The sequence below is a fragment of the Monodelphis domestica genome, chromosome 3, assembly GCF_027887165.1.
Source record: "Monodelphis domestica isolate mMonDom1 chromosome 3, mMonDom1.pri, whole genome shotgun sequence".
Classification (NCBI taxonomy): domain Eukaryota; kingdom Metazoa; phylum Chordata; class Mammalia; order Didelphimorphia; family Didelphidae; genus Monodelphis; species Monodelphis domestica.
Window position 1 is genome coordinate 47777275 of NC_077229.1, and position 14956 is coordinate 47792230.

The window sequence follows — 14956 nt, forward strand, 5'->3', positions numbered from 1 at the left end:
CACTCTTCTGCCTTGGAGCCAATACACAGTATTGACTCCAAGACGGAAGGTAAGGGTTTAAAAAAAAAAAGAATGTTAAATTGTTTTTTCATGTCATTTCCAATTTAATTGGAAAAATAAATTATATATAAGGACCTGAAATCAAGTACTACTTTCTCCAGAAGGCTTTTATTGCTCCAGCTGCCAGTGTCCTTAGTGCATACCTGGCATGTGCCAATTGCTGTACTATTGTCTTCCCCATTAGTCCAATGAGGTCAAGGAACATGGACGTATTTCTAATTTTTCTTTTTATGCCCCAAACTTGGCACATTACCTAGAACATAGAGGATCGTCTATCAGGAGGCAAAAGCAATTTCTGGATGCTAGTACTGTGCTTCCTCCACTCTTGTGGTTTTCTATTTCTGAGATTCATTTGGAAAATGTTGGGATATTTTGGTGAAATGAATCAATAGTATTATGTGGCAGCCAAAACAAAGGCTAAACTAAACTGCAATAAGAATGGAACATCTAGGAGAGAAAGGTGATTTCTGGCCAAATGGTTCAGTTATAAAAGCATATGAAAAGTCCATTTTAATATGTTGACCAAACCCTAAAATAGCCTTTGAATCAAGATCAATACGATACTAGGGCTCATAGTTGATTGTTAGTCAAAATATATTTAAGTCCAGGCCAAAAAAATAGCTCAATAATGGAGATGAAATGACTCTGTTCCTTTAGCAAGAGTGCACCATTAGCTCATTGCCACCAGTGGATTTTCCTTCCCCAGATAAGGTTTTCCTGGTTTTTAATAAGGGATCTGAAGCCAAAGCTGGAATCCTCAGTGTGACTGCCCAGTGGTCTTCTATTCAACTTCCCCAAATCTCCCAACACTGCTGTCATTATAAAGAACCCATGAGGAGCCTTACACTTAGAAAGATGATGGACAACTCCTCAATCAATCATTGAAATGCCTCTGAATCCCAAGAATGCGTCTGATAAGAATGAGCGTTTTTCAGGTTTGTCACCATCTTTGAGACCTGGAATCTAAAGACATGCCCTGTTCATGCTGTTGGTCTAATCTTCCCCTTTCTAAGATACTCCACAGATAAAGCTTCCTTTACCTGTTACTCTCAAGATGCTTATCTAATATTCATGCCTACTTGGTTCTTTTTTTTTACTTTTTCTTCCTCAGAACTAATACTCCGTGTTTCAGTTCCAAGGCAGAAGAATGGCAAGGGCAAGAGAATTGAGGTTGTGACTTGCCTAGAGTCACAGTTAGGAAGTGTCTGAGGCTAGATTTGAACTCAGGTCTTCCTGACTTCAGACCTGGGATCCATATCCATCGAGCCTCCTAACTGCTTCTACCACTTAGGCAGGGCTAATTTGAGGTGAGACCATAGTAAAAACCACAGATGATGCCCAAGTCATGCTGAGGAACTGGGAAATGTTTTCCTTCTCCAGATCTTACAATGCCAGAAGCCTTGTGTGTGGCAGATTTCATATATCCTTTATGCTATGGAAAGAGCTATTATGCTTTGGTAAAATCAGGGGATTGGGCTAGATAATCTCTAGGATCCTTTCTAACATTAAAGATCCAAGGATTCTGAGATATCTTATAATTCATCAAGCTTAATCTGATACAAACTAATCTGAGACAGTTGACCCCCCCCTCCTAAGAAATGCTACAGATGCTCATTTACCAGTTAAAAATGAAAAGGTAACTGTGGCAACCACCAATCTAAAAACAGGTGCTACTGAAAATATTCTTCCCTCATAAAGGACACCAAAGACTCCAGAGTATTAGCCAGTTTAATTTAATAATTTTACAAAAAAACCCCAAAACAAAAAAAGCCCCCAACAAAAAACTAAATACAGATTCCATAATGTCCCACTGTTGATCTTTTTTCACTTTACAAGTATAAACCCTGCTAAATGCATCCAGTACATGTTTTATTGCATGAGATTCCAATTTTGTTAAGTTAAAAATGAAAATGGTGCAAACAGCAGATTCTGGACACTCAGAGAACTGTCTCACCATGAGAAAGTTGCATGGAGCAGTGCAGCATCACCAAAACAGTGAGAAATCTTTACATAATGACAGATTCCAAAAACAGAGTAGAAATATAAAAAGGGTGATTAAAAAAAACAAAAAACAACTACAACAAGCAACCAAAACAAGAAGTCAGCAAAAGTCACAATCTGCCTTGGTTGGAAGGTCATCTTTGGAATCCATCACTTGTCATCTCTAAGATGCACCATTTTGGAATCAGAAGGAGGTTCTAGGCCTACATATAAAAATCTCTTTTGCTGGAGGTAGAACCAGGGCAAATCTTACTGCAGAGATACAAGTACCTCTTCCCACCTCTCATGGAATGATGGTAGATACAAGTGGTCACTGAGAAGGATCAGCAGTTTTGCAATTTCCTTATAACCCAATGAGATGGATGGTTTTTCTCACAACAGTTAGACCGTTAATGTACCTCATGAAAAGTTCTCTCTGCCTGGAAAAGTCAAGGCCAGAAAGAAAAACATCTCAATAGTTCAAGTCTCTTTATCCTCTTAAGTGCTAGAATACTATCAAAAGTGCTGCCTGTCACCCCCAACTCCCAGGGTGCATTTGACTAGAAATGTTTCATCTGGGCAAGCAGGGGCCCCTCCCAGGACTCGGCACAAGCATCTTAGTTCCTAGCAACACTGAGTTTAGGAGTGAAAAGTTCCCTAGACTGCAGACTTCCCTGAATATGAATCTGTCTAACAAATGTGATGACCACCAGAAATTCAGTTCCCTGCCCTTGGCCCTCTTCTCTATGACAACTCAACTGATTTCTCTCTCTGAGCTTCCTCCTCTTTGCTAGATTCTGTAGTTAAGGTAGAGTGTGCTATAGTTGTGCTGTCAGACATCGCCACAAATGGGATTTATGATGCTACAAACACAAGATTTCAATTTTACTGTATGTAGATGGAAGGCAGAGAGACAAGAGCGGGGGAAAGTGTTTAAACAAGGTCAGGCACCGGAGGTATTTGTAAAAGGATTTTATCAAATAAAAGGAGTAGCCCAATCTTGTTAAAACAGATTTCCTAAACATCGTAAGAGTCAAGAAGTATACGATCTTCCTGACTCTTGGGATATTAATGCCCTACTTAAAATCCAGTCATGAATGAAAGCCTTTGCTATACATTAAAAACAGCTAAAATTATTTTCTTACCAGGAAAAAAAAAGGCGTGTTGGTACACTGGGCTTGTTTCACCTCCAAGGTAGTGATTTCTTTTCTCCTCCAATTCTCCCAGCACTAAATAAAGATCTAAATTGGGCAGTTTTACTGAGGGGGCTTTTCTTATCCCACTATGCCAGAAACCACCTGTTTGGTGGTAGCCTTTGCTATGGAAGACCAAAACAACAATAACACTGCTTCTCTCCACATGGAAAAACTGGTAAGGAGTCCATAATGGCAAAAACAAACATCCAGTTTTTGATTTGTTGTTTGGTTGGTGATGCTAAATGCCTCCATTTCTGTTCCAAATGCAGTTATTAGTTCCTAGGCCCATTAAGGTGAAAAGTCTAACATAGCCGTAAATGGCTTCCTACTCATTCTTCATTATACCGAACCACTTAAAATCATGAATTTAAGGCTTTGTCTCTAGTATGTACAGCTGGACAGCACAATAATATGCTACTATAGAAGGCCATGACCCTTGGCTTCTCAAAGAACTCAAACTTTATTATCAGCTCAAAACTTTAAAAACCAATATGCATCTACATACACAAGCAGAAAAAAGGTGACCACCATTTTCTTCCTCCTATTCACAAGAATGGAAGTGTTGATTGTGGAGGCTCCTTAAAGAATTAGAAGAGGATGGCGGTGACAAAAGGGCCATGCATGGTTTGTTTTTAGACTGTCAACCTTACTCTTCAATTGTTGCACATCAGGGATGTAAAAATTGAATCAAGGGTCTAAAGTGCAAGGGTTAGAGGAATAAGCCTAATTTGCTTAAAAATGAAGTCTGAACACTCCAAATGCCCCGAAGATAGGAGCTCAAAATGAAGTCTGTGATAAGAGTGAATCTAAGAGCTTATTATGGCATTAAAAGATCAACATAAAGGAGCATAAATGGTCACGTGATGACAATATCAGAAATTGCACGAGTCCACCCCCCACCCCCAATGCATTGCACAGTATAAATTTTGGAACAAAAATGAGAAACAGGCATGTTTAAAAATATTAAGACACGAAAACCGCTGAAGTTCTAGAAGTAAGGATGCAAAACAGAAATCTTAAAAAGTATTTGGAGAAATTCAGCTAAGACTACCTCACATTTTTCTAGATTAAAAAAACTCCCATGCCCTGTAGTACAGCAAGTGAATAAATAGGACAAAGGGGGGAAGGAAAGGGGGAAATCAAAACTAGAAGGGAAAAATGTCTCCATTTACAAAAAATATTTACATTCCTCAACTGAGTAATTTCAACATGTCTATATACACAGAGTTCTGTACACATCTAGTAGAGGGGAGGATTTAAGAGTGGGTTTGGGGATTTCACCTCAAGTACTCAGGAAAGGAATTGCTAACTTGAGCTGCATGTTTATAGATACAAGTTTCCTTCATTTATGTGCCCTTAAAAAACACTGTATTCTGACCAGAGAACTGGTAGCTTTTTCAAGTTTTAGCTATTAAAGCAGTTGGCCTTGAGGGCCTCAGGTGACCAGAGGGTAGAAGATCAAGGGAGATATTGAACACTCAGGTGGTATAATAGTCATTGCTTTTCTAGTGCAGAACATAACAATACCTTAATTAATTCACAGAATCTCCAATTATATCCATTTTAGTTCATAGTTATACAGCTTCCATCTTCCTAGCAAGGCAGAAAGAAAACCAAGCAGAAATGAGGGGTTTATTTGAGAGGCCCTCAGGGTTCTGGGCTTGCTCCCTCCCCGCCAAGCTCTTTGCTGGCACCTTACACCTTCACACCTCTCTGGACAGATAGGCTCTGCTCCTTACTAAGTTGGCAGCTTTTTGGCTTGCCTGCCAAAAGACAAAGTAACTGTCAAGGTTAGAGAACACTTGTCCTCTTAACTGCCTCAACCCCAATCCAATTAAATCATCTAAATTAGCCATCTTGACACATATGAAGCTTGGTCTTGACCTGAAGAGATGACAGTTTCCTTGTCACAGGGGTAAAGCATGCTTTTGTCCACTGGCAACCGCTTTAATGCTGTACAATTTAAAGGTAGTGGCCTTTATTTGTCCCAAATGTTACTAGCCTCTGATAGCAGCTTTGAACTAATACTGGGTCTAGAGAGAGCTTATACCTGGAGTTGGATAACTAGAAATTCTTTGGAAAATTAAACGGTATACGTTATGATGTCTAAGATCATAAAAGAGAAAATGAAGCTGTGTTTTTGTTAAGAGATATTTTGCTAATTTTCTTATAAATATGAATCACTGGTTGACATATTTGGACATTCTGAATTACAGACCTCTCTGGCAATGAGGAAATTTAAAGAAAGCATCTAAAAGTTTTTTTTGCACAGGAGTATGGTCTGGAATTCAAAAATATAGAAACAGCTCTAAACACCCTAAACCATAATTCTATTTTTTTTAAAGGACACAAATTCAGAGCTCAATATCATGCTGGTGAAAAGGAAGAGCAATCAGATAATTGATCCTCTCCAACATGGTAGGCTGAGCTACTCTGGCTAAGAAAGGACTCATCTAACTTTGAGACTTTGGAAATCAATTCTTAGAACGGGGGCTGAGGATCCTTACCTACCCTTGAGGCTGATCTACCTGAATGTCACCATTACAGTATAACACAAAAGTTATGGGCTGCAAAAATTGAGATTTTTTGTTTTGCCACACTGAGGATTCAAATATAGAACCTTCAGCATCACAATCACTTCTGAAATTTTCAGGGGACAATTTTTTTGGTCATTTAAAAAATGTATGTGTGTATTTACGTGTGTGCAGACAGACAGACACACACCCACATACACCATTCTACAGAGAAATTGAGAAACACTATCACAAATCACACCCCTTTGCAGCAAGATTAACTGCTCTAAGAGTAAACTTAAATACAGCAACTATAGTGTCACTTAACAACATACTGAAGATCTATTCTAGTGTTGCCTTAGAGGAAAACATGATCTACTTAAAAACCACCATCAAAGAAACAAAAAACTGTTTGGAAATTTGGCTAGGAGCCAGCAGAGGCCTACTCTTTTACAGTGTCTTTCTGCTGGAAGAGTTTGTTTTTATTTCAGAATCTCTCATCTCTAGTCACCCTGGGGCCTGCCCCACCCTGGGCCCTGCAATCTTGCCATCTTGCTCTTAGCTCTCTAGTGCTAGGCAGAAGCTCAAGTCCTTGTGTGCTCCTAAGAGGAGATCACTGGAGTACAAAGACTTCTTCAATCAGATAAATGACCAAAAGAGAACAGATCATTCTTCCCAGTTTAATACCATTAGAAGGCATGTTAAGTAAACTCAGATGAAATGTCCAAGTAACCAAGTATGAGCTTAAAGAAAATACACCAGGCACCAAAGAGATGGTTGCACTCCACCAAAGCACCAAACTATTTATATCAATACAAATTCTCTACTTCAGGTGAATGCCAGAAGACTAAAAGAAACAATGTGGAAATTGCCCTTGTCCAAGTATGGATCAGTGCTACCAACTATCATCACGTCCCAGCAGGAAAAGCTTATTTACACTGGAATAGACCACTAAATGGAGTGCTGAAGCAACACTTATTTCTGTAGGCTGGCCAAAGTACAACTAGTTGCTAAAAGGATGACTGCCTAAGCAAGAGGCCACTTCTTGTTAGTACAATAACTTTTATTTGACATCTACAAGATTTTGGTGTCTTGCAGCTTTCTGGACAGGTTTATACAATCTCAAAAGTTTTCAATAGTGCAACCTGTGCAAGCAAATTAAAAAAAAAAAGACAAACATTGTCCCTCACTTGTTATAAACATTTACTATTATAAGCAAAACAAAACTTACCCATATTATAGATAAGTGACTATTCACATTTGTACATTACCATTTTAAACAGCTCCAGATAAACTCTACAAATGTCTTACAACATATTAAACAGTATTCAAGTTACTGGGTAACAAAGAGCACATACAGCAGAAGCCTCAAGTGTTTCCCCCATTGTCTAGTTTACAGCTCAAGTAAGGTTTCATCTTACAAGTGACAAATTAAATTACATTAATGAAGTAAAAAATAAGAGGATTGTTTTGCGAGATAGAGGTCAATTTGCACTTAAGTTTCCATAACCATCTCCAATTAAGGAAAAATGCCATCTTGAGAAAAACAGGCTTTGAGCCGTTTTTGCAGCACATTAGGAATATTAATACATTACAATGAACTAATTTTTAATTTAAGAATTTTGTTACAAAAAAGGGCATCCGTGTGGTGGACTTTGCCTTAGAGGAGGAGGGGAGAAAAGCAGTACTTGGGTCTAAAACCTCTAACAATACACTAACCATAGCTGTATGTTCTACTGGCTTTCTCTCTGCTCCCTAACTCTGGTGGGCTTTTGCTTATGGCATGCTTTCAAAGACATGCACTGTCAAAACAGAAACTGGGAAAGAACCTGAATGCATGATATGCAACCATTTCCACTTCATGCTTAGTTCTAAACCTGTTTTACACAGGTTGAAAAGAAAAACCAACAGATTTTCTCTATAGACTCAAAAGACATGCATCCTGGGAGGTCTTTCCCAGCCATGGCATGGATGTCCTGCGTAAACCCTGAGCGCAGAAGGACAAAATCAAGGTAAAGCCAGTTTGGGAAAGCCCACACATTTTCACACGAATTATGGTCTTAGTTTGAGAAATAAAAACAAACAAATAAACAAACAAACAGTCCATTAAAAAAAAAAACCCAGCTTGCCCAAAGTCAAAGCAAATGGGAAGTTAAGTACTAGAGGAAAAGCCTATGTCGGGAAGGACATTTGCACCACCGTCAGCATCGCTTGAGTCTCAGTTTGGCCATCTTTTCCAGGTACCTCCTCATTCTCAAAATATTACCAGAGAGAGCGCAACTGAAAAAATTCTTTGGAATCTGTCCCTGATTTTTATGCAAATGATATGCTTGGATAGCTTTTCCAGAAACATCCATGTCAAAGCCTGTAAGTCTATTCCTTTACAAGTTGTTCAAATTGGTGATGCTCTGTGGGTGATGCTGCTGCCATATCTGCTTCTGTTGAACTGCAAGTTGCTGGGACTGATCTGATGTTGACAGAAGGTTTACAAGGGGAGACACACAATTTGCAGGAATGATCAAACCTGTAATTGAAAATAAACCAGAGGTTGGCTTTGAAAAATTCATAGTGTGTGTGTGTGTGTGTGTGTGTGTGTGTGTGCGCGCGCACGCGCACGCACACCTACCTACTGTGGATTGGAAATAAGTAAAGAAAAATCAATCATGATTTCCTCCAAAGATCACAATACCTAAAAAAGCTGATGATGGAGATGCTATTTTATCTCTTCAGTAACATACCTAAGAGGAAGGATTCTCCCCTTCAAGTCTGGGTAGCAACATAATTCAATAAGAGTGAAGACCAAAAACTGGACTATATTAGCACAATCACCTCTCTGGGCCATATCTGGATTCTAATTGGCACATTTAAGGTATATTTGGCCCAAAGACAGCAGTACTATCAAGGCAGCAGTAGAACTACTCCTGTCTTATTGAGAACCACAATAACAGAAAGCTAATTTCCACAGTGCTTTCAAGTTCAGGCCTCACCACCTGATGGGATAGATACCATTAGCCTCATTTTACAAAAGAGTAAGAAGCCCAGAGAAATCAAAGTGCAAATAACTATGACATTTTCCCAAACTTCCAGTCAACACTTTCCCTTCAACATGATGCCTTTTACCAGGGAATAATTAGTGGAGCCAAGTGGCTGTGTCTCCATTCCACACTATATTAAGGCTAGCAAAGAAAAGGAGACTCCAGACGCTTGAAAGAGAAGGGAGACAGATCAGGACTCCAACTATAACAGAAGTACAGAGCTAGCAGGAGTCTATTCTACACTTGGCAGGAAAAGCAGAAAAAAAGGGGCCAAATGGCAATGTTGGCTGGAAAAATAGTGATAATAGCAGCTAGTATCATACATAATAATAATTGCAATGTTTCCTTTTATGTAGGTTATTTCATTTGATCCAGATAAGTAGGCACTATTATTATCCTTACTTTATAGATGTGTTAACTAAAACAAAGAGAGGTTGGTCTAGTAAGAGACAGAGACCAGATTTGAACTTAGGTTTTTGTGATTTCAGGTCCATTTTTTAATCACCTTGCTAGAAATTAAAGTTAATTTTGAAGGCTTTTTATATGGTAGTTTGGACCTAAGCCTACAGAGCTGTAGGGGAATTCCTAGCAGGAATTCCTTTTGTTATTCCTAGCAGTGAGTAACTTGTTCAGGGTCTATACAAAGTCAGTTATGTACCAAAGGGGAGGAATGAAAGCAAAGCAGAAGCCAGTGTGCTCTTATTACCTCATGCTGCCTCTGGAGCATTTATTTTTAAAAAATAATTAAAATTTAAAATTAAAAAGCCAGAAAGCAATGGGTTTTCTTTTATACCACATAAAGTAGCAATATAAATAAAACTTACCCACAATTCGTTGTCCATCCTCAGTTCGTAGCCGAACTATTTGCATCTTCACATTTGTGCCACTGACAGATGCTAGAACTCCCTCAACTTTTGTCCAAACACTCAGCACAGAACCACATAAAACATAATAGGTGCGGCATCGAAGACCTATTTCACAAACTAATCCCAAACTTGCTTTTTTGCAATTGCCTCTCCTGGGAGGGAGAAAGGGAGGAAGAGAGAGGGAAACAGATTAATACATTTTTATTTTGCCTTCATTATTTCAAATGTTAACATTACGGAATAAATGTTGTTTTGCAATTTCTGCTATTGCCTAATAAGTAGTGACATATTATTTAAAACACTAGTTATTAGTAAAACTAAAGAAATTCAAATAAGGAAGACATAAGACAATTTCAGTCTCCTGCGGAAGATTATATATAGTTCATAAAATTGTGAAAGATGAGAAGTTATTTAAAAATGCAAAAACTAGTTTCTATTCAAGTGCGCCTATGGTAAATCATATCAAGGTGTGAAGTTGATTAATAATGCATAATAAAATTATAGGTAGAAAGAGTTCAAAATCAATGTTCTGAATATCATTTTAATAGCAAAGAGTAGATGAAAAGATTAGGGTTGTTCAGAGACTAGGAGCTAGCCCAGTGCACAAGAGATGAGATAATATTGATGTTTTATATTCACAATGACAACACTTCAGATTCTTAAAGCACTGAAGTCAACTTATAGCATTTGGATCATTCAAAAAAGCAGAAATTACCAGAAGGCCGATTTTTAGGTTAGTTTCTTTCAATGTAAAATCTGAAGGATGTTCTTAACACTCAACACAGTACCATTTTCCCAAAGAAATGTTTTGCTCACTGGAAGTCATTTGTTCAAAAATGAGTGGATAAAAAATTAGGCCTAATTTTTTCTATCACTTTTCACAAAATGGGCCACATTTTCCCAAGTTGGCAGGTTATTTTAGGGCATAAAAGATACATTTGAAACAGTAGAAACCATTGAATTTTAATTTTAAATATACATAGTAACCTAGGGGAATGGTTTCTCATCCTCATTAGAAAATGCAATTTACTCACCTAGCAGAATAAAATTCAACATATAATAGCTTAGAAACTCTGTTATATTCTTATTGCAATTCATTTACTTACTCAAGCACTATTTACTAAAATTCACAGTTCTATGTGGATTATGTCTCAGAAATTGTGGTTTAAATCACAAGAGTAATACAAAGAAAAAGGAAAATTGAAAAATAGCGATGATATTACATTGTCAAATATTCAAAAAATCATTCAAATACTAACCAATATGCATGAGTACATGTATCTGCAGATGAATTATACTGATCTAACCAGTGAGCCAAGGCATCATCTGAAACTACCTGCAAAATTAAGACAAAATTTGTCATTAGGTAATAGTAGCAATTACTCTCATTTTGCATCAAAACTCAGGTCAAAGAATACCTTCTACATGAAGCCTTTCTTGATTCCTGTGTCTTAGAGGGAAAACTCTTAGAGAGAAGGACTGTTTTGTTTGCATATCCCCAACGTTTAGCAGAGTAATGAGGGCAGAGTAGATACTTAATAACCACTATGCAACAGATGTGTGAAATAGCTTTCTTTATTTTTGCCATACAAAAAGTTATGGTAGATACTGGTAACTGAATTAATTGATGTCTCCAAAGAGGTTTATCAAAGATTAAATTGCCAGTATTAGAAACCAATAACGTTCTTCTCAAGAACCCTTTCCAAAGCATCCAAACCAGCAATTAGTGGAACTTCAATCACAATGTAAAATGCAGTTAAGGCTCCTGGGTATAACATGCTGGCACCACAGCATCCACGATAGATAAAAAATAATTTGAATTTATAATCTGAAATTAGTGAATGACCATTGGCAAACTGTCTTACCTCAGTTTCTTCATCTGTAAAAATAGGTAAAACAAAATGACTTCTAAGGTGCCTTTGTTACTCTAAAATCTCAATCATCTCATGATGATCACTTCATATATCTTTAATAAAACTAGAATTGCCATTTAAAAAATAAATTACTTAGGAAAGCTCACAAAGTCTCCAAACTCATGGATAAACATGTAAGAAAATTACCTTCTTATACTTCTTTTTCAGATCAGCCAAAGTCTCCAATTTCAGCTGTTTCCCAGTATTTGGTCTATAAACTAAGAAAAGCTTCTTTTTGGGGTTTACTTCTTTCACCAAGATGGCAGTTTTCTTATTATTTCTTATCTATAAAAAAAGTCAAGATACATCATTATAATAAAATATTTTAGGGCCATAAAGGCAAATACTTGTTCTATTGTTATTGATCCTTGAAGCCAAATTTGGAAGATGCACTGAATTTAGTTAAACCATTTATATAAAATATGTGCTTTATACATCATTTTAAAAAATAAAATGACTTTGGCCTTTTAGTTGCTTATGCTATAACCATCCCAAATGGTTAGCTGCTGTGCTGGATAACATCTCCTCTCTACTAAAAGGGATCATTTCATCTATGGTATTCTCTAGGACTGGGACTATTCCACTAAGTAATCTAGGAAGGAAGCATCTGGGTATCTGCTCATGCTTATGCATTTTCCAAGCAACAATGATTGATTTGGATGGTTTTAGCATGTTCTTCACAAAATGTCTCCACATTTTTGTTTTCCACTGGTCTGGGGTATAACCAATTATTACTTCCATGGTAATCTTTCTGCAAATATTTATTCTTAGTATAGCACTACAAGATGACCTAATGTCTCATGCAAAGATATTCCTTGAAGCTTTCGGACATACAATAAAATGGACTCCTTTCTTTGTTATTCGAAGGAGAACCTGTGAATCATCTTCCATCTTTCTTCAGGTTTTACTTATATCAAGAATTACAAGGTTAATATGATTTATGTCCACTAACAACAGGTCCATTTTAAAATCACTAGAGAAAAATCTCACATTTAAAGGAACTAAACAGCCAAATGAAATTTTGACTGATTGTGAGCATCTGCTGCTCCTTTTCCTGACACTACCAAATAAGTGAAAGTAGACTGAAGGTCTGACCACGGCCTTTAAGAACATGCCACAGACAGAATGTGTACATAAATTCTTTTACTGTTTACGTTTGCTGAGAACCTAAGATAGGAGCTTTTCAAGGGCAGGGACTATTCTTGTTTTTCTTTCTATTTCTAGTGCTTGGCCCAAAATGAATCCTTTAATAAGTTCCTTCTGATTTCACTAGTTTTAAACAAAACTAGAAGCAAATATCAATGTATCCTCTAGCTTTCATCATCATTTGTCAGTCTATAATTCTGGTTCTTTCCAGCAAGCTATCTCACACTTTCATAATCCAATGACCTGAACCCACTTCAAAAACTGGGTAAGTACCACTGTAGAGGGTATAGTTGGCTAGCACTCAGTCATTTCAGGGAAAGGAGCATGACTGGAAGGTTTCTGAGGTTTTGTCTCACTAGAGATTTAATTAGCCAGTCAGAATAATGAGTTCTTTTCTTATCCTTGGGACAACGGCTCTCCTCCCAACAAATTGGTTTCCAGCAATATCACTTTAGCCTCAACTTTATGCCACTTTAGGTTTCAGAAATTAAACAGGGATATTTGTAAAACAATGGGATCTTGCTTTCCATTTTGGAAATCTGATTCTGATATGGTCAAGAGTACAATGACTTTCCCTTCTGGGCCTTATTGCTGGCTGTGCCTCATCTATCTTCTTATCCAACAGAGCCAGTGACCTTCTCAATCTGTACCATCCCTCTGTTCTGCCACTATTAAAAAAATAGACCCTCGAGAGGACTATTTTTCATGACTAAAAATCTCTTGCTCACTTTTAGCAGAGCTACTTTCTAAACTTTGACATTCTGACCCAGAGTTTTGGTTCTAATCCAACACTAACCTCCCAATCTCCTTTCTGTGTATTATGTTTCCCTATTAAATTGTAACCTCCTTGAGCGTAGAGATATTTTCTTATTATTTGTTTCCCTAGTATTCAGACAACTACTATAACACAGTCATAGCTCATTATGTTTTTTGTTTTGTCTTGCCACAAAAAGGAAGTCAAAAGTTTCATAAAAGTATTCTACAATTATTCACACTTATTAAAATTTCCTACTTGCAACGATAAATAAAAGCCATCATCAGGTCCTGTTTGTTCAGCCCAGATCTTGGTTGCTTCTTCCCATGACATTCCTCTTTCTACACTGATCTAAAGAAAAACAAGGTAAAAACATGAGTAACATGAGTATCACTGTGAGATATCTGAAAATGCTTTAATAAAGTCTTCCATGGATATTCCTCTATGTACTATATTCAACTTTAACATACATGTGTATACTACACTTACTGTGTACAGTTCAACATGGCCTGAGGTTGAATATCCTGGAGTTAGAAATTTCTTAGCATCCGTTTTCCTCACCTTCTCATCTCCAGAACCAAGATCTTTAAAAGAGTAACAAAATTAACTTAAGAAAAAATTAACACTAAATGCAACATTATTTAATAACTTCACTTTGAACTTACTTACCTAAAATACCCATATCATATCTACCATTCTTTTTGGCATTTTGTATAACTGCATTAAGTGTGTCTGAAAAATACTGAAACAAGGCATTTTGCTGGTGGACCTCCATACCCAAAATACGATTTAGGAATTTTCCAATATTATTGTAATCTGAAAAGGAAGTCACAATAAATTCCCAATTAATTTAAATAATAAGGGACAAAAACATACATTAGTCATTCTTCAGGAACCACCTGAAGTTTCACTTTCTTCTTATATATAGTTCCCTAACTTCTACAACCCCCTTCTCATCTGAAAATGCCTTATAGAAAGACAATGGAATAAAACCCACTTGCCAGAAAACTTAAAATTTTAACTAAGTTACCCATAAGTGTACATAGAATAAAAAGAGAACATTTTATTCTTGGATTCTCCCAAAGCATTTGCCAAAAGCACATCTTTTGTTTTCGGAAATATTTATTAACTTAAAATACTGAATTCTAGTTTATATATATAAACAAAGTCAAGAGAAGTACCTTTATCAAGAGTCAAAATTCCAGAGCGGTCTTCAACATTTATAAGGCCCACTCCTATCAATCCTTGTCGGACATCTAAAAGAAAATAAACATCTTGTGGTCTGCATCCTTGATAAATTATTACCTAACCACAGGCCATCAATATCTACTATTGCTCTAAAATCCTAGAGTCCTATAGCCTCCATTAGAAAAATAAGTTTTACACAATGGCCACAACGTTTTTAACATGATTGGTATACGTCTGATATGTGAAGGTTAGATGCCTAAAAGGAAAAAATGATTAGTGTTTAGAAAGGTCCTTTTCTTCTGTAC

The 14956-nt window shown here is 37.0% G+C and overlaps 1 protein-coding gene across 8 annotated transcripts in view; it reads right to left on the minus strand.

Annotated features, from left to right (window-relative positions):
- Window positions 1–1777: 1777 nt before the first annotated feature.
- SBNO1 (strawberry notch homolog 1) overlaps window positions 1778–14956 on the minus strand; it is an 82477-nt gene continuing 69298 nt past the window's right edge. For all 8 annotated transcript variants that reach the window (XM_001364811.5, XM_007489924.3, XM_056821872.1 and 5 more), the window contains 8 exons: window positions 14645–14719; window positions 14133–14279; window positions 13953–14047; window positions 13722–13814; window positions 11711–11848; window positions 10910–10986; window positions 9609–9802; window positions 1778–8273 (listed from right to left, as the gene is read on the minus strand). In XM_001364811.5, the coding sequence (XP_001364848.1) occupies window positions 8131–8273; window positions 9609–9802; window positions 10910–10986; window positions 11711–11848; window positions 13722–13814; window positions 13953–14047; window positions 14133–14279; window positions 14645–14719 (962 nt within the window). In that variant the 3' untranslated portion in view covers window positions 1778–8130. The remainder of the gene's footprint in view (window positions 8274–9608; window positions 9803–10909; window positions 10987–11710; window positions 11849–13721; window positions 13815–13952; window positions 14048–14132; window positions 14280–14644; window positions 14720–14956) is intronic.